At 36.3% G+C, this 23998-nt stretch overlaps 1 protein-coding gene across 4 annotated transcripts in view; it reads right to left on the bottom strand.

Annotated features, from left to right (window-relative positions):
- The window catches only part of unc5ca (unc-5 netrin receptor Ca), a 181469-nt gene extending 166820 nt beyond the window's left edge, over positions 1-14649 (bottom strand). For 2 of the 4 annotated variants that reach the window (XM_082171066.1, XM_082171065.1), the window contains exon 1: positions 14085-14649. In XM_082171066.1, coding sequence (XP_082027192.1) covers positions 14085-14169 — 85 coding nt within the window. In that variant the 5' untranslated portion in view covers positions 14170-14649. The remainder of the gene's footprint in view (positions 1-14084) is intronic. The other 2 variants (XM_082171068.1, XM_082171067.1) reach the window with 1 other exon arrangement.
- Positions 14650-23998: the final 9349 nt, after the last annotated feature.

Genomic DNA, 23998 nt, shown 5'->3' on the forward strand with positions numbered 1-23998 from the left:
ATAATAATAACAGTAATACTTAAACAATCCAGTTCAGACGAATCTTGATTTATTGGTGTGAACACAAAATGTGGGGAAAGCAAGCACACTTTCCAAGGAGGCATGAAACTAGTTTCAAACATGTAGTTACAATACTAGCTTCAGAAGCTGTTCTTCCAAATATCTATGAAGCTGATTCAAAAATAGAATATTATGAACAGTTTATGTTCCACAACTTGACAATTTTAGTGTTGGCACTCAGGTGTATCAGCTGTGTGCAAAGTGACCCACATTTGGTTTTTGACCATTGAAAATGTGTTAAATTTAGCAATTTATTCTTGGAGCCATATTTGAGGTCTTAATATCTCTGGAATTAAAAGCATATATGGCCTTCAAAATGAAGAAATGTTTCTTAAGAACCAAAATAAAAAATTTTTTTTTCTTTTGTTGATATCTTTAATACTTGCAAACTTTGGGGGGGGGGGGGGGGGGGGGGACTTGAAAAATTTGGTTGATTTGACATGGAATTACCCTATTAGCCACAGTCAACAGACATTAATAATTCTGAATTCTGAATGAATAAATTCTGAATGAATTAATGTTTTCCAGATATCCAATGGATTTCAGTTGATGCTGAGATCTCCATGTGTACATAAACATCTCTTATTAGTCTCTACACCATTCAAGAACAATCACCACAAGTGAGATAACACAACAAAACTGAGAGTGCATTTAAATGATCTGTTCATAAAAAAACAAAATGCTTCAATGCACTCAAAGACACTAGGGCTTAATTCAGTCTATGCTAATTTAATTAGGAGATTGCATAAACATCTCGTTTAATCCATGAAAACAGGCATTTACAAATATACTGTATAAACATATCTATCTATCTATCTATCTATCTATCTATCTATCTATCTATCTATCTATCTATATTATTTATCTACAGTATCTATCTATCTATCTAATCCATCCATCCATCCATCCATCCATCCATCCATCCATCCATCCATCCATCCATCCATCCATCCATCCATCTATTGTTCTACCTGTCTTTCTTTCTATTAATGGAAATCATGTCACATCACAGAACTCTGGAACAGGGTCATAGATTGATTTTTGTTCAAAAAAAAGGAAAGGGAAAGAGAAAAAAACAACAGGGATCTACAGATTTCTTTGGTTGTTTTCTGTCTCTTTTAAAAAAGCTCCTTGTGCGTAGATGACATTTTAAAAAGACAAAGACATCAGTAAGAGTCAGGATGCTTTTGAGAAGTTCAAAGTCCAAACAACTCCTTTTTTCCTCACTTTCACCATCTTCAACGCCGACAACAAGCGCACCCCAAGAGAGACAGACAGAGAGAAAGAAAGACAATGTGTGCAGATCACATAAAGGCAATCTCTGTTTCCCGCTGAGAATTTCTGAAATCTCAAACCAGTTCCTACACAAGCACCTGCTGCTGTTAATGAGACGACTACCACACTGCATCTCTCCTTTACCGTGATCATTATTCCCATCATATGGTTCGGTCAGAACCAATCACACAAACAGATGTCATTCACGACCTCAGGTTCAATCCGGTTCTGACACACAACGTCAAATCATGCGAGGGTTTTCTCTGTGTGGCATCTGTGGACTTTGATAGTTCAGCAGGGATGAATTTTCATGCAGTCAAAGTGATAAGAACATCTAGACCTGAATGTGAAGCAGAACTAGGAACGCACAGCAAAAGGAGATCAGATGAGCTTGACCAAAGAGCTCCAAGCAGGCCAATAATGGACTGTGTTGCCGTACATTTACATCAGCTTCATTCCCCCAAAATCACAGAGCTGTGCAAGCACAGACCTGGAGGATTGCATCACAATCCGAATGCTTTTACAGGCCCCATGAAATCAAAATGGGAGTTTTGTGGCTTTTAGTACATGTCTATCAATATGCTAGCGTACTCTTAAAAGTTGACACCTTTTAGCAGATATATGCATTAAATATTTACAGTCTTTCTCTTCTGGGAAATGGGCTACAATATGATCAGAATGGAATACTAACATAGTACTTAATGAACACTGCTCAGTGCACACTATACACTGGATATGGCTGTCATGTAGGGCTGCATGATTTAGAGAAAAAAAATCTAATTGGGCTTTTTAAATAAAAATTGGATTTAAAATGCAATTAAAAAACAAAAAATTATTTGCTGTGCTTGTTTGCAGGGCTGCACAATTTGGCCAAAATGCTGTGATTATATATAAATATGGCTATAAAATACATGTAAAATGTAATAATAATAGTAATAATAAATAATAGATTTACTCTGAAACATGCAGTGCATATATTTATTGAATTAAATCGCAACCTTTTGATTTGATAATCACACTAAGCCATATCACGATCGTGCAGCCCTGGTCACATGACCTCTGCACGTTGCAAGTAATTGGCATTCAGTTATCATACATGAAATTAAAACCCTTATTGTCTAATTTTAATTCAATTTCAATTCAATATTTGGGCAAGTACATCAGGTCATTTAGTATTCTGTGGTATAATACTCTTCTGTTTCTAACAATATGGTGAGAAAAAGTATGGCAGAAATAGTAAGAGTAGTAATGCTAGTACATATGCAGCTTATCTACTGTATACAGAACATGTACATACTGTACACAGTATATCATTTTTTTAAATAAGTCACTTCTACTCACCAAGGCTGCATTTATTTGATCAAATATACAGTAAAAACTGTAATATTGTGAAATATTGTTAAAATAATTTATTCATGTTGTGCAAAGCTGATTTTTCAGCATCATTACTCTAGTCTTTAGTGTCACATGATCCTTATTTTAAATTTTAAATTAGTACTTAAGTTTTTTTTTTTAAGTTTATCTAATATTTATAATTTATTTCAGCTTTATTTCAGTTAACGAAAATAATTTTTGTTTTATAAATTAAAATGTGATGTAGACATGCATTTTCTGTGAAGCTGCTTTGAAACGATATGTATTGTGAAAAGCTCTATACAAATAAACGTGAATTTAATTGAATTAAAATAATTGTTTTAATTAAACCCAATCAAAATGAATTTTGCTGTTACGTTATTTAGGTCACTAGATACCGTCACAGTGATGTACATCTTCAGCCACTTGCTTAAATATACAGTGTACCAAAGTTCATATATAAGACACTTCCCGTAATTAGGCCACAGCGACACACTCTTAAAACACATGCTAAAGCAGGGACACTGTTCCCGCCTCTATGCAGCCGATGCTGCTGTGATTGGCTGATGAAGCTGTCAATCTCTTAAAGTGCTCATGTAATGTACAGCACCGGTCACAGATGTTAGTCCTTTAGCTGAAGAGCGTAATTTTTTATAGACTATCATTATTTGTGCACAGAAAACGTGGCACGAACAGAGTGCAGCTTCTCCCGAAGAGCGTTTTTACATTTATCATCCATGCTAAGAATAGCATCCCCAACACAGCAGAATCACAACGCTACTGCTGACTACTGCGAACGTCCATGATCAAAGGCCTGGGAAACATGCGCATCATGTAAATATGCATCTCCGTTGGCCCCATTTTTCCCTCCAGAACTCACTCTCGTCCGTAAAGAAGTTGTGTTTCGCAAGGCCGACTCTCAGTGTTGCTCTGACGCACACAATGCTCTTATTGTGCAAGTGAACCCGCTGTGGGAGCAAACGGGCCGTGTGTTGCTGTGTGTGACGGACCGTCTGTGCTGAGACATTTGTGTGTGTGTGTGTGTGTGTGAGAGCTCAGAGGTGATATATAACCATCATAATCGCAGTCATTACAGTCTCTGATGAGCACACTGCCTGAAGAGAGATAAGAGAGACAGTTTAAATGCATTCAACATGAAATCCGCAGGCTAAGGCTGCACGATAATGGTTACACTGATATTCACTAATATTTTGCTCAAAAATTATAATCACGATTATTAATTATGAAAATGTTCACTTTATAGTTCATCAGAATTATTGCACTTTCACTTTTCCTACGCCAATATGCATGTTTTATTTTACCTCATCTAGTTTCCTAATGTATTATATTAACATATAAATTAACACACTCTCTATGAAAATTGGTACAAAAAAGAAGCTTCTCTTGAAGGCTAAACCAGTGAAATCCCTAATATTGAAGTTATAATATTGAATCCCTAATATTTGTTTGTTTGTTTGGAGGTCCCTTACAATAGTTTTACATGCATCCAAGGTCAAAAAACACTTTTCTTATAATATCGATTGCACCATCACCTCTTTTCTCACAGTGTCTGAAACAGTTCAATAAATGATTCGGAATCGGAAACCCCTCCTTACCGAGAGCTTGCTCTGCTCTGATTGGTCAGACAGCCCAGTCTGTTGTGATTGGCCAACCGCTTGCAGCACGTGTCGGAAACCAAACGCCTATATCCATATCAGAATTTCAGCTGCTTCAGCTTCCTTAATACACAGTGATATGAACAGTAACACTGGCATCGGTTTTACAGTATCAATTCCAGCGCGAATCCTCATCCTTTGGAAGTTCATGCAAAGTGGATTTGCTTTGGAAGCACAGAAAACAGCGTCTTCTCGACATGTCGACAAACTCTTCCAGGCCTCAGCTACAACTACAGTGTCTGAGGGCGGGAGAAGGACTGTAGGCTGACATTGAATGTTTGAAGACCATAGACTGACATTATGCAAATTTGTTACAAACCTACTTGGGTTCATGCAGGAAGCAAAACTGGAATTTCTGACGACTCATTTCATGCTGTTCAGAATCAGTTCTTTCTTTTAGGAGACATTTATCTTTTGATCTCTGAAACTTTGCAGACCTTTTACAGTCACACACAGCTATATTGCACACTACATTAAACTTAAAGGGTAACTCTCGCCAAATTGCAACCTAGGCTATTTTTGTTAATCTACCCGAGTCAAACATTCGTGTAAAAGCATAATTAGAATGGAAACACCACTTTTAAGATTGACTGTATTTTTGTTTTTGGTCAAATTGCCTTTTGAATGGGAGTGCTTGGGGCACGACTATGATAGCATCAAAATCACTATTTTTAAAACACAAAGAAGAAAGGCTCAACACAACATGAAACTGTGCTTGAAGTATCACCAGAGGCTCTACACATGAACTCCAGCATTGACAACATTGGAAAGACGGAAAGATCTTTACTCTCCTCATGTTACGTTGCATTCGGAGATCGACTACTTTTGACTGACAAAATTCCAGCCACCGGAAACACTAACTGATGAAGTGAGTCGTACAAAACCTTTCTTTTTAGTAAACTCTGTGTACACAATTTTTTTTGACAATGCTGGAGTTCATGTGTAGAGCCCCTGGTGATACTTCCAGCAAAGTTTCATGTTGTGTCGAGCCTTCTTAGTGTTTTAAAAATAGTGATTTTGATGCTATCATAGTCGTGCCCCATACACTCCCATTCAAAAGGCATTTTGATCGAAAACGAAAATACGGTAAATCTTAAAAGTGGCGTTTCCATCCTAATTATGCTTTTACATGAATGTTTGACTCGGTTAGATTAACAAAAATAGCCTAGGTTGCAATTTGGCGAGAGTTACCCTTTAATATCCAAAAAAGCATAATAGGGGCGATTTTAACTCCAACAATTACATATTATTTTAATGTTTTTCTATTAAAACAGTCCCCCCCCCCAAAATTTTTTTTTTATTTTGCCACAGAAGTTGTGTGCATTTATTCAGCAACAACAGTCGCAAAAAATATAGTAGAGATTCCCGTTCAGATATATTACAGTTCATCACTGATGTTTGCTTGCAGATTTTGTCACAGCAAACGACCGTGTGAAAGGAAACACTGGCAGTGGAGATCGCTAAACTTCATCTAACATGTTTGGGGGATTTGCAGGACGGGGCTGAGAGCCGTGGGAACAGACAATGGCGGGTGGTGCTAGTGCTAATGAGCGTCACCTGTGTGTGTCACACCGTTCTCACTCCATTCCCACAGTTCTCGGCTCTGCCCTGTGTGCCACACCGCCGGTGTTTTCAGATCATCAGCACTTTTTTCAGAGCAGAGGAAGCATGAGTGCATGGTTGCCTGTTCGGGAAGATTAAGTAATACACTGGGCAGAAAATGTATCTATTTAAAGGGTTAGTTCAACCAAAAATTATAATTCTGTCATTAATTACTCACCCTCATGTCGTTCCAAACCCGTAAGACTTTCGTTCATCTTCAGCACACAAATGAAGATCTTTTTGATGAAATCTGAGAGATTTCTGTCCCTCCATTGACAGACTATGCAACTAACACTTTGAAGCTTCAAAAAGTTCATAAAGAGATCTTTCCAGAACTAATCCATATGAATTAAGCGGTTTAGTGCAAATTTTCTGAAGTACAACAATCGCTTTTCAGTATATGACGAAAATATTTAATTTAGGCTTTTATTCACATATAAACATTCATCAACTCACACATCAGTTGTGGTAAACGGAAGCTCAAGCATGTGCGCTTGACGTGCAAGAACCAATGAGGTTCATTCTAGTGTTACGCATCATGTTTGAGCTTCTGCAAGAACCAATGAGGTTCATTCTCGTGATACGCATCATGTTTGAGCTTCAGCAAGAACCAATGAGATTCATTCTCGTGTTACACATCATGTTTGAGCTTCAGTATAAGAACCAATGAGATTCATTCTCGTGTTACGCATCATGTTTGAGTTCCAGCTAGAACCAATGAGGTTCATTCTCGTGTTACGCATCATGTTTGAGTTTCAGCAAGAACCAATGAGATTCATTCTAGTGTTACGCATCATGTTTGAGCTTCTGCAAGAACCAATGAGGTTCATTCTAGTGTTACACATCATGTTTGAGCTTCTGCAAGAACCAATGAGGTTCATTCTCGCGCATAAAGCAGGTTCGGTTGAGCTTCTGTTTATGTTTGCTGATCAATGTTTATATGTGAAGAAAAGCCTAAATCAAATCTGTTCATCATATAAATCATCGAGTCTCTTCAGAAAATTTGGACTAAACCGCTTAATTCATATGGATTAGTTTTACGATCTCTTTATGAACTTTTTGAAGCTTCAAAATGGAAGTTGCGTAGCTGTCAATGGAGAGTACAGAACTGGCTCAGATTTTATTAAAAATATCTTCATTTGTGTTCCGAAGATGAACGAAAATCGTACAGGTTTGGAATGACATGAAGTCATTTTTGTGTGAACTAAGCCTTTAAGGGAAAAGCTCTGATTGGGGTATAGAACTCTTGACATCTGGCAACCACAAGCATGAAAGCATGTGACCAATGCAAGATAACTTAAACTTAAAATTAAACTTTTAAGGATAAATAACCAGCTTAAACTTAAAAACGCATTTCATTTCAGTTAGCCACAAAGGCAACATTTCTATAATTTTTTTCTAAGTTGAATTGACATACTAAAACTTAAAGCAAAACAGAAATATAACAAAAATAAATAAAAATGACAAATGCGCATAACTAAAACTTGAGCACAAATTTAAATGAAAAGTGAAAAAATAAAAGCTTAATGAATAATGTAATAGTAAAAATAATACTTACATTGATAAATAAAAATAATAGTAAAATAATACTCTACATCTGTTTGGTCAAAGAATTACACTATTTTAAGCGGTTGCAGAGGAAATGCGCAAATATTAAGATTATAATCAATATTGTCAAAATATTGTCACATATTTTTTTTGTGAAAATAACTGATATCATGAAATAACTGTTTTCATAACATTTCCCAGCGACCCCGTGAAATCGCTCTCCTTTGACACGATACGCAACTCTTTTCATGTGGAGGTCAAAGCGGCACATGACGCTTGTGTTGAGTCACGTTAAAACCCTGACGTGAGTCATGTGAAAGGGCCTTTAGATGTTCACAAACACACACACATTATCTCTGACTGTCTTTGTGTGCATGACAGTCGCGTTACATTCATCCAATTAAAAGAAACAAAGAAGGCAAAGAACAGCATAAAACAAAAGACCTTGCGTGCCGCTCACACACTCTTCTGTATTCAGCACGACTCTTCAAACAGATCAACACTCGCATTAAAAACATGCATTTCTCCAACAGTGGATGCACTCATGCCCAGAGGTCAGCAGGTTAATGTCAGCGATGCTCGTCTCCTATTGGCTGAAAGCCCTCACTGCAAAGGATCATGGGACTTTTTCCCTGAAGCAATGGCACTCTCTTTATATTTCTCTTCTTTATCTAGGATTCTAGGATTCCCAGCTGACATTAGTGGAAACTCTAAGTATGAATATCACCAGTCGAATTTTACCACAAACTTTAAAATCTCAACTCGGCTAGATTTAACTACAAAATGAGTGGCGATCGCCCATGCAAAACTTGCCATCACGATGCAAGAGCGTTATGGGTTGTTGCCAGTACAAATTACATGCCAAAGTTTAATACTTTAAGTCAGCAAACACCACCAATGAACGTCCACTTCAATCACAGTAAACAGCCCGTCTACAGTCTCTGTAGATGTGTGTGGGCAGCTGTGCTCGGAGAAAACATTAAACCGATTCTACAGAACAGAAGAAGTCACTATTCACCACAGACAGCGAGGTTAAGAACTGCGCGTGAACTCTCGGCTTGTCTCGAAGATCCTCTCTTACACGTTTTTGTCACTCCTAACACAAGAACACACACATTCACGGGTCGATGTGTGAAAAGTGTGAGCGCTGTGTGAAAAATGAGGCTGGCCTGCTGAACTGTACTAGACAAATCCAAGCAGCACCATTCCCGGGATCACAGCGAAATTGGGTTATTTCACTGTACGTTCTGGAGACAACATGAATGTTTTCTAAAGTCAACACAGTTTGCAACCCATTTTAAATACATATACGAAATTAAAAAGTTTGGGTCATTAAGACTTGCAAACTTGCATTCGGCAAGGATTCGTTAAATAGATCACAAGTGACTGTAAAGACAGTACTAATGTTACAAAAGATTTCTATTTCAAATAAATGCTGTTCTTTTGATTCTACAAAATAGTTCCACAAAATTATGAAGCAGCACAACTGTTTTTAACATTGATAATAATCAGAAATGTTTCTTGAGCAGCAAATCAGCATATTAGAATGATTTCTGGAGGATCATGTGACACTGAAGACTGGAGTAATGATGCTGAAAATTCAGGAATAAATTACATTTTACAACATACTCAAATAAAGAAATTGTTATTTTACAAGGTAGTAATATTTCACAATATTCCTGTTTTTACTGTATTTATTTTTGATCAAACGAATGCAGCCTTGGTGAGCAGAAGAGACTTCTTTAAAAGAAAGAATTGTACTTAACCCAAAATTTTGAACAATATACAGTACAGGCCAAAAGTTTGGAAACATTACTAATTTCAATGTTTTTGAAAGAAGTTTCTTCTGCTCATCAAGCCTGCATTTATTTGATCAAAAATACAGAAAAAAAATGTAATATTGTGATATATTATTACAATTTAAAATAATTGGTTTTCAATTTATTATACTTTAAATTATCATTTATTTCTGTGATGCAAAGCTGAATTTTCAGGATCATTACTCCAGTCTATCACATGATCCTTTAGAAATCATCCTAATTTGATGATTCATTATCAAAGTTGGAAACAGTTCTGCTGCTTAATATTTTTTTCATAACCTGTGATATTTTTATTTATTTTTTTTGATGAAAAAAAAAAAGATGAAAAAAAGAAGCAAATGTTTTAAAAATAGAAATCTTTTGTACCAACAATATACACTACTGGTCAGTAATTTGGGGTCAGTAATTTTTTTCTTTCTTTTTTTGAAATAAATCAATACTTTTATTCAGCAAGGATGTGATAAATTGATAAAAAGTGATAGTAAAGAAGATTTATATTATTAGAAAATATTTTTTTTATTTTGAATAAATGCAGTTCTTTTTAACCTTTTATTCATCAAATATATTAGGCAGCAGAACTGTTTCCAACACTCATAATAAATCAGAATATTAGAATTATTTCTAAAGGATCATGTGATAGACTGGAGTAATGATCCTGAAAATTCAGCTTTGCATCACAGGAATAAATTATTTCTTAAAGTATATTGAAATTGAAAACCAATCATTTAAAGTTGTAATAATATATCACAATATTAAAAAAAAAATCTGTATTTTTGATCCAAAAAATGCAGGCTTGATGAGCAGAAGAAACTTCTTTCAAAAACATTAAAAATAGTAATGTTTCCAAACTTTTGGCCTGTACTGCAAGTATAAAATTGGGGTCGGGACTTAATTTGATATATTATGAACTGACTGGATCATGAAAACAGGAGCTGAACAGGAGGAGTTGAAAACTAAGAGGGTTTGATGATATCAGCAAAAGTGGGAAGTTGTTTCACAGGCAACTTATTTATTTAATGTAATTTAAGCAATGAATCGCTATTAAGAAAATAAATAATAGTCCATTTGATTTTACGCTGACTTTAAGAGTGCACATCCAGATTTTCTTTCTGAAATCACACTGCCCCGTCTCTCTCTCTCTCTCTCTCTCTCTCTCTCTGCCCTGCTGTTTGTTTGACACACAACACAAACTCGACGGCAAGAGAGACGGCCTTAGCTAATGGCTTTTTAATGGGCTGCTGGTTTCTTGTGTCTCCGAGCTGATGGCCACCACTTACCCTAAGCACACAAACACACTCACACGCGGCATACAAACGGAGTCATTCCCACTTTGTCTTGTCTCCTTAAAGTGACTTAGAAACCTCTAACGACGTCCTGCTCTTCAGCAGACTGGAGTCACATATGAACCCTGATTCCATTACGGACTCATAAAACACTCTGCAAAGACCGAGACACAAGACAGATGCTCTCTAATTTCATAACTCGACATTACAGCACGCATTCACACAGATGGAAATGGGAAAATGCTTTGCATTGTTATAATATAGAGTGATGAATACCAAATTTAGGACAGAACTTCCCGTAAATCCTGGAGCAAGAGCAAAATTGCATTATCTCATACCTAAAACTACAGAACGAAAGATCAAATGCAGAGGAAAAATTGATTTTAGAGGAATAATTTACTTAGATATGACAATCATTTACTCACCCTCATGTCATTAGAAACATATACAACTTTCTTTCTTCCATGCAAAACAAAGTATACTTGCTGTTTTCCATGCAATGGAAGTGTATTGTGATTTATGCTGTCAAACTCGAAAAAGCTCCATAAAAGTCCATATAACTATATGATTTGTGTGGTGAACAGACCAAAATTAAAGTTGTTGTTCAGTGAAATCTCCTCCTCCACCACAGCTCTCACATTACATCTGTGCTTGTGCCTGTTCAAACTTGGCATGTGTCAAAGATGGCACTTGACAGAGACATTGTGTGAAAGTCATAAGGGTTTGGAATGACATGAGGGAGAATAAATGATGACAGAATATACATTTTTGACTGGCAATAAAAAAAAAAAATGCTAGGCAATTATCAAAGCAGTCAAATCAGCACAACATAATACATTCAACAAACATATCAACATAAACCTAGAATATATTGTAAATTATATTATAATAATAGTGTTTCAGTGGAATCTCCAGCTGGAATCCGTAATAACAAAATTCCATGCATGCTTCATAAATAACATATCCAGCAGGAGAAACAACAAACTAGTAACTACAAAAATCACATTGCGAGTGATTAAATATGTTTGTTGAATGTATTATGTTGTGCTGATTTGACCGCTTTGATAATTGCCTAGCATTTATTTATTTATGGCCAGTCAAAAATGTATATTCTGTCATCATTTATTCACTCTCATGTCATTCCAAACCCTTATGACTTTCACACAATGTCTCTGTCAAGTGCCATCTTTGACATATCAGTATCGGAGAGTAGGCTTACAATGTGAAAACTTAAAGGGTTGGTTCAAACAAAAACAAAAAATATCCCATAATTTTCTCACCCTCAAGCCATCCTAGATGTATATGAGTTTCTTCATCCAGCCAAACACAATTGTATTTGTATTAAAAATAGTGCTGGGCAAAAATTAATCACGATTAATCACATCCAAAATAAAAGTTTGTGTTTAAATAATATATGTGTGTGTACTGTGTATAATTACTTTGTATAAATACTAGGGCTGTCAAAAGATTAATCGCGATTAATCGCATCCAAAAAAAAAGTTTGTGTTTAAATATGTGTGTGTACTGTGTATAATTAAATTTGTATATATAAATACACACACATGCTTGTATATATTTAAGAAAAATTTGTAATTTTTATATAAAAACAATTATATTTATATATAATATAAATTATATATAAATATATACAGTATATGTATGCAAATATTTCTTAAATATATACATGCATGTGTGTGTATTTATATATACAAAATAATTATACAGCACACACACATATATTATGTAAACACAAACTTTTATTTTGGATGCGATTAATCGCGATTAATCTTTTGACAGCCCTAATAAATACACACACATGCATGTATGTATTTAAGAAATATTTGCATACATATACTGTATATATATATTTATATATCATTTATATTATATATAAAATATAAATATTTTATATATAAATAACACGTTTTCTTAAATGTATACATGCATGTGTGTGTATTTATATATACAAAATAATTATACACAGTACACACACATATATTATGTTTAATTTTTGTCCAGCACTAAAATATCCTGGCTCTTATAAGCTTTATAATGGGAGTGAATAGTAACTGAGATTTTGAAGCCAAAAAAATAAATAAAAATTTGCATCCATCCATCATAAAAGTAATTCATACGGCCCTAGGGCGTTAATAAAGGCCTTCTGAATCATCGGCTTCCGGTAATAGCCATTCGCGAGTTTAGTTCCGGCGGAAGATATCCCGACACATGACGTATTGACGTATGCGAAAGGATAGAGCAAAACAAAACACCGTTCACGAATTAGAAGTCTAAAACGAGAATTTTTAAAGAGAAATGTGCTTGAGTTTGTTGCCCAGCCCTGTTTGTTTGAACCGCGAGAGCCGTCAAAGCTTACGTTATCCTACGTCATACGTCGGCGCCAGAACTAGACGCACGTACCTGAAGCCGGTGATTATAGTTTATAAAGTTATGAATTTATTAACCACCTGGAGCCATATGCGCTTTTTTTGGCTTCAAAATCTCAGTTATTCACTCACATTATAAAGCTTATAAGAGCCAGGATATTTTTTTTAATATAACTCCGATTGTGTTTGTCTGAAAGAAGACAGTCAGTCATATACACCTAGGATGGATTGAGGGTGAGTAAATTATAGGATCATTTTCATTTTGGGGTGAACTAACCCTTTAAGTAGCCTGCTGTCAATAACTGTATATAGATATTGTTTTGGAAATAACAACATTTTCACCAATCCTTTTTTGTAAATGTATTTCAAATTAAGTCTGTCTGTGCTAGAGACTGCCCCCGACAACTGACAGAAAATGTCAATGAATAAAAGGCCATGAGAAATTCACTCACTGCATTAAACTAAATTATTTAATAATAATATATCCCCCCAAAGAACTGACAGCATAAACACTATTACAACCACAAAATATGACCTATTAGGTGATCAATAAAGGCTACTATAAAAATAAAGGTTTCAAAAGTTTTTTTTTGCAGATATAGAAGCATTCTGAGAACCTTTCAGTGATCCTGATCCACATCCAGTGGAAGTGATCCTTTTAGTGATTTTTTTTCTTACTGTGAAGAACGTTTTAATAATCTTAAGAACCCATATCCACTCAAAAGCACCTTTAGTGCAATGCAAATGTTTATGGATGTTAAAGGTTCTTCTTGGAACCATAAATGCCAATAAAAACTTTATTTTTAAGAGCGTATACATAGGCTATACTCCTGAGGAATAGCTGTGGCTTTGCGGTCTCAAATTCCAGATCAGATCTCAATTTCAAAGTAGAAATGACTGTTTGCATAAAACATGCACAAAAATCAGCGACAAAAAAAGGTGAGAAATAAAATAAAAGACAAATAACGTTCCGATGGTGTGAGTAAAATAAACATTGCAATAGCCTATATCATGTAAAATGATTTATACAAAAAACTAAAAGCAACACATGAAAATCTCTCTATAATGAATTGGTTATCTTACCTTGCGCGTCAACTATTTTCAGCAGAATCCACAGAAAGAGAAGTACTAATCCCAATCCAAATCTCTGACGTCCGTTTTTCCCCATGACTTTGGAGTTTGGAAAACTCCTCAGCGCGGAATATTCGTTCCTTCTTCGGTTTGGTTCAGCCGTGACACCGGAGCTGCGGTGGTGTTGCGCGGAGGACCGACGCCGTTACGCGACCCAAGTTCTGCGTGTGTTCCTCACGGGAGAGATCAGGAGAAGGTCCCGGGACTGGAGGAATGGAGCGATGCGCCGCCGCCCTCTAGCTCTCATCTACGCGCTCTCCACAGACGCGCTCACACTCCTCTGCATGAGTTGCTCATTAGTTCAGAGCGCGCACGCATTCACTGGATAATAGCGTGTTTGAGCTGCTTCTCTCGCTCTGGATGTGTTCAGAGGAGCTGGAGATCGGGTTTTCGGGTTTCAGCATCCAGATGCATGCATGTGCGCTCGGCGCTCGCCGAATATGAGCAGAGTGAGTCCCGTTTCTCTGTTTAACCCGCATCCAGCTGCCCGCCTCTGCCCTCCACCGGCTACTGCGAACACTAGGACCGGATTCATCGACGGATCTTCTGCTGAAATTAATGATTTTGCGAACCTGGATGTAACCAAACTGCATTGTAAAAAAAATGTAAATACACCTGACACTAAACATGATTTGTATTGCTATAGATTAATGCTGTCAGGTCGACTCAGTCATATTAAATAATATTTTACTCAGTAATAAAACATGTTACCACATCGAGTGGGATTTTAAACTTTAAATTTGAGTGTTTTCACACTTAAGAAATAAAGGTTCTTTTTTTTTTGGCATTTATGGTTCCATGAAGAACCTTTAACATCCATGGAACATGTCCATTCCACAAAAGGTTATTTAGTGGATAAATAATTAGTTCTTTCGGTTATTAAAATGTAAAAAAAAAAAAAAAAAAAATGGTTATGTTAAGAAAGTTTCACTAAAAGGTTCTGAAAATGGTTCTTCTATGGCATTGCTGCAAATGACATTGCTTGGAAGAGTTATAAAGAATTTTAAGTTTACATAAGCCTATTTCAGCAGTGTGTTCAAACCATAATCAAAAGTTATTTTACCACACATCGTTCATTTTCATCGAGAGCTTTCCTGTGATTGGACAGTACATACCTGGACAGTACCTGTGATTTATACAGTGGTACATTTAGTCATTTTGCAGATGCATTTATCTAGAGCAACTTATAAATGAAGAACACTGTGAGCAATTTATCATACAAGAGCCATAAATACTTGCAGTAGTTCAAAGGCCAAGTTTCAAGGCCCAGTTTCACAGACAGGGTTTAGATCAAGCCAGGATTAGGCCTTAGTTCAATTAGGACATTCAAGAAGCTTTTATAAACGTGCCTTAGAATTATTTTTTACTGGTGTGCATCTTGAGACAAAACAATGGCAGTAACATATTAGTTAAAGGAGAACTCCGGTCAATTTTAACATTGAGCTAATTTTTTTGTAAATTTGGAGTGCTGTCAATACAGAGAACAACAACAAAAATCGGTGTTGCCTACACCGTGTTATCCTCTTTTTAAAATTTGCACCCTGTTGACTTCAATGGGGCATATTTTAAACCTGCTTTTACCCTCTTAACATCCTTGATGTGTCATTACAAGTGCCCAGCCAATGTGAGTGATTCCTTTAGAGTTAACACGGGTGAATCTGACTGCAGTAGATGTGAAAGATATGAAGAAAAATTAAGTTAATTCGGCCAGCGCTCATACCTGTATTTACATCCTGTTTTCGGTTGAAGTCCAAAGTAGTCGATTGTCGAGTTCACGCGCGTGATCATAGGTAACTAAACATATGCGCGTGAACTCGACAATCGACTACTTTGGACTTCAACCGAAAACAGGATGTAAATACAGGTATGAGCGCTGGCCGAATTAACTTAATTTTTCTTCATATCTTTCACATCTACTGCAGTCAGATTCACCCGTGTTAACTCTAAAGGAATCACTCACATTGGCTGGGCACTTGTAATGACACATCAAGGATGTTAAGAGGGTAAAAGCAGGTTTAAAATATGCCCCATTGAAGTCAACAGGGTGCAAATTTTAAAAAGAGGATAACACGGTGTAGGCAACACCGATTTTTGTTGTTGTTCTCTGTACTGACAGCACTCCAAATTTACAAAAAAATGAGCTCAATGTTAAAATTGAGTTCTCCTTTAAGTCAGTTCAAGTTGCTTTTAGTTAAAACAGCTGAATAATGCATTTTAGTGGGATTAGATTTAAGCCTGGTCTGTGTAATCGGGGGCAAGATAGTAGTACAGAATCTAGAACAGATCTTATTTATAGAAAGTGTGCTGTGATTTAAGTGCTCACATAAGTCAATGTCTTCTTCAGCTGTTTTTTGAAGGATGTGATGGTCTCAGCAGATCGGGTGGAAATAGGGAGAGTAAAGGTTTTGGAAACTGACGTTGTACGTCACTATATGATGGATCCACTATGTGCCACTCGCTCACTGATCGCAGAAGACGGGAAGGATCATAGGAGTGTGTTGGTTGTTCCAGTGGCAGTCCCGAAGGCCATTATCAAAGCCTTGAATTTGACGCAGACGGCTTGAATGAGCCGTTTTGGTTTCTTCCTGATTGATTGAAGATCAGATGCATGATACACTCTATAGTATAGTAAAAGAAAGAAAATTGGAAAGAGTTCTCTACAATTCATACCCTTATTTAAATATGATAAAATCAACCCAACAGTGTAAATAAAACTGGCAAATGGTCAAATGCAACTATATTAAATGATTCATGCCCTAGTGCATGCTGGGAAGGAACAGGGCGAATTGGACTGAATCACGTATCTATTTTTTCTTCTGTAAAAATTGCATAAATTCAACTTCCCTGCTGTGATTGCTAGTTTGACTTTATTTAAACAGAGTATATATTGCAGTAGAAAGAACTGCATTAAGATGCATTACTTGTGTTCATGAAAGTTGGAAAAAAAAAGTAAATCTTGAGCTTTAGAAAGATGAAAATCAATCAGTTGATCAATAAGCAAACAAATATTTGTTGTAGTAGTAGTTATTCTTATATTGAGCTTTTGAAAGATGCTATAAAATAAGTAAATACATAATTTATTGTTTGCATTATTCTTACATTCAGTAAGTGTGTGTAGTATTATTATTGCAGTAATTATTGTAATTATTATAGGCTATTATTTATTATGACGTTGTTATTATTAAAGTACACAACACGACTCTTGCTCATGTTAAATTTGCACATTGTCAATAAACAGAAAGATGTTCATTGGGTTCCAGAGAAGGAATCAATTCACCAGAAACACATCATCACTTGTGGCATCACACCTCAAAAATCCAATAGCGATGAATGATATGCAGGCAAACACACACACGCACACACACACACACACACACACACACGCACGCACGCACGCACGCACATAGACATGGACAAACACAATCTTCAGATAGCCCACTGTCCCAGCGTTATCTGTGGTTCATTCCATTCAACATGGCCATAATAGAGTCAGCGCCGCTATTGTGGAGATAATTCAGTTATGACAGTGATATGATCGCTCCACGTTTCTCCGGGGTAAGAAGTCTATCCCAGCATCCATTCCCCCAAAAACAATCTCTATACGCCCTCACGGGTTACAGAAGCAAGTATGCATCACAGTATTTGTATAGCAGTGAGATTGTGCCGCTTCTACAGTTTGTCGGATTCACTCTGCGGCAAAACTCCTCGCTTGACAGGCACTCAGCGTTTGGTGATTGGCATCCTGTCTGCTGTATCTCTGTGTGTGTGTGTGTGTGTGTGTGTGTGTGTTGAGATTTCTTTTACAGTGACATCAGTACATTTAGCTTCAATATATAAAGGCCGAATTGAGTCACCTTGAAGAAAATTACCTCCATAAAATGAGTTTGTGATTGGATTCAGCCCATCACACACTTACACATACACACATCAATACTCTCTGAGTAACACACACACATGGCAACGAGAGATCAAGAAATAGAGCGAGCTGGTTCTGAACCGGGCTTTCGCTCACCCGAGGGTCACGTCAGCCCTTATTCGCCGGTGGACTTCATCAGCATGACAGAACTGTCATTTTAATGAAGCCGTGAGCCGAGTCGGGACCGGGGTCTCCGGCACACGCTCGGATGATAATCAGATGTGGACGAGTTCACATGCTCACATCTTCACAGTTAAAGTGCCAATATGTTTGTCCGTGACCCGCCACTGACAGTACAGCGGCTTTGGCTTGAGTCTTAAATGATGTGCTATACAGAGTGTACCTGGTGCACTATGTTTTCTACAGCCTTTAAAAAAAGTTTCTTTACTGGCATCAATAGTTTAACTTTAATGGAATCTTTCCATTGCATAAAGGATTCTTTATAGTGGGAAAAAAACTATATCACTCATTTAATAATAATAATAGTAATAAACTTTATTTTATAAAGCGCCTTTAAAAGCAACTTCTCAAAGCGCTGTACACAAAATAAGCAATACAAAGCTCAAATAATAAAAGTAGCATCAGTCAAATGCTAATTAAAAAAAATATGTCTTAAGTCTACCTTTAAAAATATCATAGTTCTGAGCTTCCCTAAGATCAAGAGGCAGAGAATTCCAAAGGACAGAAATTCCTTAGGTTATTAAAATGTTCTTCACACTAAGAAAAAAATCTTTACATAATATCTTATTGATGGTAAACTTTTGAACAGTAGTGCATTTAATCAGAACACAAGGCTAATTTTAGATGGCTGTCATTAGAGAAAGATACTCAAACTACACAACATTAAAGGGTTAGTTCACCCAAAAATGAAAATTCTGTCAGTAATTACTCACCCTCATGTTGTTCCATCCCCGTAAGACTTTCGTTCATCTTCAGAACACAAGTTAAGATATTTTTGATGAAATCTGAGAGCTGTCTCACTCCTTCATAGGCGGCTAGGTTGATATCTGCCGGCCCAGAAAAGTTAGTAAAGACATCGTTAAAATAGTCCAAGTGACTACAGTGGCTCAACCTTAAGTTTATCAAGTGACGAGAATAATTTTTGTGCGCAAACCCCCCCCCAAAATAATGACTTTATTCAACTATTCATTTTCTTTTGTGTAGGCCTCTGAGTCAAGTCAAGTCAAGTCAAGTATATTTGTATAGCGCTTTTCACAATACAGATTGTATCAAAGCAGCTTCACAGTATTAAATTAAAATAATACAACAAGGTTTGTTTCTAGTGGAATTTATTGATTGATAACATTTAATTCAATATCCCCAAGTTCAGTGAGTTCACGTAGTGTAACAACGCAGCGCTTCTGGGTTGTACGTCAGAACGTAGGCTCACTATTGGCCGACGCTGGTCATGTGTGTGATGCGTGTGATGCTGGCCAATAGGGAGCCTACGTTCTGACGTACAACCGCTGCGCTGTTACACGTGAACTCACGTCAGAGGCAAAGTACGCACAAAAAGTATTCTCATCGCTTGATAAACTTAAGGTTGAGCCACTGTAGTCACTTGGACTATTTTAACGATGTCTTTACTAACTTTTCTGGGCCGGCAGATAATATCTATTACCTAGAAGCCTATGAAGGAGTGAGACAGCTCTCAGATTTCATCAAAAATATCTTAATTTGTGTTCTGAAGATGAATGAAAGTCTTACGGGGTTGGAACAACATGAGGGTGAGTAATTACTGACAGAATTTTCATTTTTGGGTGAACTATCCCTTTAACCAATCACAACAGAGGTCATTCTTAAAGTTACAGTAGCACAAACAGCTTGATAACTCCATGGGTCAGAAGGAGGCTGACAGTATATTATAAGTGGACTTGCAGGAAAAACAGTGTTACAAACGTGTATACGTCCTCTTTAAAGCAGAAATGAGTACAATAACTGTGCCAGCAGTGGCATCAGATACGCTCAAGAATTGGCTGTTTGTGTCAGAGTTGCTGGATTTAATGAGACGTCGGTCTCTGAGAGAACTGCACGAACACACTCAAACGCCAACGCGCACACACACATTTGCCTGAAACATCAGCGAGTGATCAAAAGAAAACCTTGTTCCTTATGCTCATTTATTTTCTCATTTGCTTGTATTGCTCTATCTCTCCACCGTTCTTTCCATGAGCACGTGTAAGTGTTTCTGTGCTCACTCCACATGTTGTTCTATCAATAATGAGCTGGTTTTCATTATCGACAATAACCGGGGCTTTAAATGTCAAAAACGGCTGCTACATAATAGTTTAATGCTTTTGCAATATTGTGAACAAACACCATTACATGGATCAATTGCAGATTGATTGAAACTGAATTGGGATTTAGAGAAGGCAAGTAAAAAGACATTTTTATTTTAGCAAGGATGCATTAAATTAATCAAAAATGACAGTAAAGACATTTATAAATATTACAAAAATATATACTGTTCTTTTAAACGTTCTATTCATCAAAGAATCCTGAAATAAAATGTATCAGAGTTTCCACAAAAATATGAAGCAGCAACACTGATAATAATAAGAAATGTCAAATCATCATATCTGAATGATTTCTGAAGGATCATGTGACACTGAAGACTAGAGTAATGATGCTGTAAACTTCTGAAAATACATTATATTTAAAAAAAATATTACTATATATAACAGTTCATTTAAATAGTAATACAATTTTACAATATTAGCCTAGATTTTACCATATTTTTGATCAAATAAATGCAGCCTTGGTGATCAAACAGACTCAAAATTTTTGAACAGTAGAATACATGTTCACATAAATACATAAAGATCTGATAAACAAGAAACAAAACGGACATATGTAAGGATAAAAATAAGAGAATGAATATCAATAAAAAAAAAATAGTAACTAAAAAAAAATCATCAGTACTAAATTGCTTGAGAAAAATGCAATCTTTCAGTAATGTACAACCAGCAAGTTGAAGTTAAGTTTTCTAGCATGAAGATATTAAATAAAATGAATAAGTAGTTTCAAGTTTGTTTATGCCATTGTAGTCAACAATATCTGGGTCTTTACAAATTGTTACAGTACAAAGTTTCTTATTAACTTAAAAAATAATAAATGCACCTCGACTATGCAATAAAGGAGGTTTGATGAATGTTCACGCTGTGAATATGTTCAAGAGTTTTTATTTACTTTTACACTGAACCATTTAGCAGATGCTGTTGCTGCAAATGAAGAAATACACAAACTATGTATCATTACTTTTTTTTAAAAAGCCAACAGGGTAACACTTTATTTCAATGGTCCACTTTAGACATTCTACTAACTACTACCTTGCAACTACATGTCAGCTAACTCTCATTAGAGTATTAGTAGACTGTTAGGTTAGGGTTAGATGTTAGTGTTCGGGTTCTAAGTTCACATGTAGTTGCAAAATAACTTATGGACAGTAGAATGTCTAAAGTGGACCATCGATATAAAGTGTTACTGCCAACAATATTAGTGCTAAGTCTTCTCTCGCCTCAGACCTTAGCATGTGTGCTAGAATTGACTTTATATTGTTGGTTGATGTACAATTTGTTGTTAACTTAAGCGGACTTGGCTAATTTTTGCCTTGACACTCCTAAAAGAGCTTTAAGTTGAAACTGTTTCGAATTGTTGTAGTTTATTTAGGAAGCGGACGCCATTTTTGTTTCTGTCCATGTTTTTTTCTCCTTAGTTTGGCTAGAGAGGGAGTACGGTAAGCAAACTCTGTTGTTCGTTTAGATTTTTGTTGAAAGGTTAGAAAGCTTTCCTCTCAAAGTCAGAATTGTATGTTTTTTGTTTTGGCCTTATCTTCCCCCGAAGCCTTTTGATGCTTCCCTTTTTTGTACTTGACCTACCAAATAAAATGTGACTTCTGAGTGTTTCAGAAATCGGTGTGATTTGTGTGGAGTGCTGGGGCAGGAGAGAGGAGAGCTCTTGCTTGTCTGTTAACTTTAATTGTCACAAACTTCCTTGTTACTGCTTCCCTGACTCCTAGACTCGGGAGGCATGTAACACCGCGGTACTGAGAGTAAACCAAAGCTAGACTGGAAGTGTACCTGCAGAAGAAAAGGAGTTTAAAATGCTAATTGAAAGTGGGATAATTTATGGTTATGGATTAGTTTTAAGGGCCGGAAGAGGAGGAGGAGGAGGAGGAGGACTCTTCAGCAGTTTTTGAAGGTTGTGATGGTCTCAGCAGATCGTGTGGAGGCTAGAAGTGAATTCCTGGGACATTATTCAATGAAACTCTTCCGCTCTGTGTCACTGCATTAGATAATAAAATTAGCCATCTGCATGTCTGAAATGCTGCATGATCTTTTCTCTTTTCTTAAACATTTTATTTATAATTTTTTTTGTCTCGATGTGTTTTAATCAGCAGGTGTTTTGGTGATTTTCAGTGGGTGTATGAAGTCAGTTTTCCTCAAGTTCACACAGGTGTAGTTCTATTGTTTTAGTATTTCTGTCAAATGTTTTTGCTTGTGCAATCTTTGTTAACAATAAATTGGTTAGATGTTTTGTATTCAGACATTAATACCTTTAAAAATGTTAAACCTTCACCACGTTCCAATTATCTATAAAACTGCTAAATGTTCCCCAAGGCCAGATTATTAAAAAACTTAAACGATGCAGTATTAGTATGTCTGTTTTGTCCTGAATTATAAATATATTTGCCCCAGGGGTCACGGTCAGGGTCACAAGTCACGGACAGAATGGACAACAAAATCACCATGGAAACTAGATTCTCTAACCTTGCATAAACTTCAAAACTGATCAGAATGAAGGTGTCCTTTTTCAAAACGTGGGTTATTTACATTTACATCGGAAGCAGCCAAAGGTTACATTTTAAACACCCACTTGATTTGAAAGTTAAGGATTAAAAAAACTTTATCCGCTTTAAAATGATTCCACCAGCGATGAACCCAAACCACATGACAGATTATTACTTCACTTACATTAACTGTGTGCCGCTCCGACTGTGACGTCACTGGCCTTTGAGGTTGAAATCATTATGAGGATATAAAAATAGCATAAAACATATTATATCTTCAGCTCCAACTCCAGGATTCAAACATATAGGCCCTGTTTACACCTGGTGTTAAGATGCGTTTTGGACGATCGGATCACAAGTGGACGACACTAAATACAGGAGTGAACTATGGAAGCCGATTAGTCTCAATTATAATTCACGCAAAAAAACATGATTCACACATGCGTAGACAATTCCACATGCATGAAACCTAATTCACGTACACAAAAAAATATATCTATATTCACAAAAAGCTATTCACATGCGCAAAATAAAATTATATATTCACAGATGTAGGCTACAACTGTGCACAAAAACCTGTACGAGTTTATCCTTGCATGTGAATGTGCAAATTGACTTGGATGTGTGTGTGTGTGTGTGTGTGTGTGTGTGTGTGTGTGTTTTGAGACTTTCCTGGCAGCGCACCCCTCCTCCTACACAGATGAGTCGTTAGCCAATCAGATTTAAGCTTATCAATCGACCAATCAGTATCACGTGAGGGCGTGAATGACGATTTGCACATTCACATTCAAGGATAAACTTGTACATTTTAAACATTCAAAGGTTTTTGTGCACAGTTGTATATCTACGAATTGTGTTTTGCATTTGTGAAATGTATTTTATGAATATATAATTTTATTTTGGGCATGTGAATTGCTTTTTGTGGATTTTTTTTTTTTTTTTACGCACCTGATTTTTTGTGTGTGTATGTGAATTAGGTTTCATGCATGTGGAATTGTCTACGCATGTGTGAATCATGTTTTTTGCGTGAATTATAATTCAACAAAGACAAGAGACAAATCGGCTTCCATAGTAAACGGGGTCTAAAACACTTTGAGCTTGTCCACTTTTGACCTCTTCCAGAGGTAGTCGAAAACACATTCGAACAGCCACAACCCTGCT

Source organism: Leuciscus leuciscus (genome assembly GCF_965113295.1).
Source record: "Leuciscus leuciscus genome assembly, chromosome: 5".
Taxonomy (NCBI): Eukaryota; Metazoa; Chordata; class Actinopteri; order Cypriniformes; family Leuciscidae; genus Leuciscus; species Leuciscus leuciscus.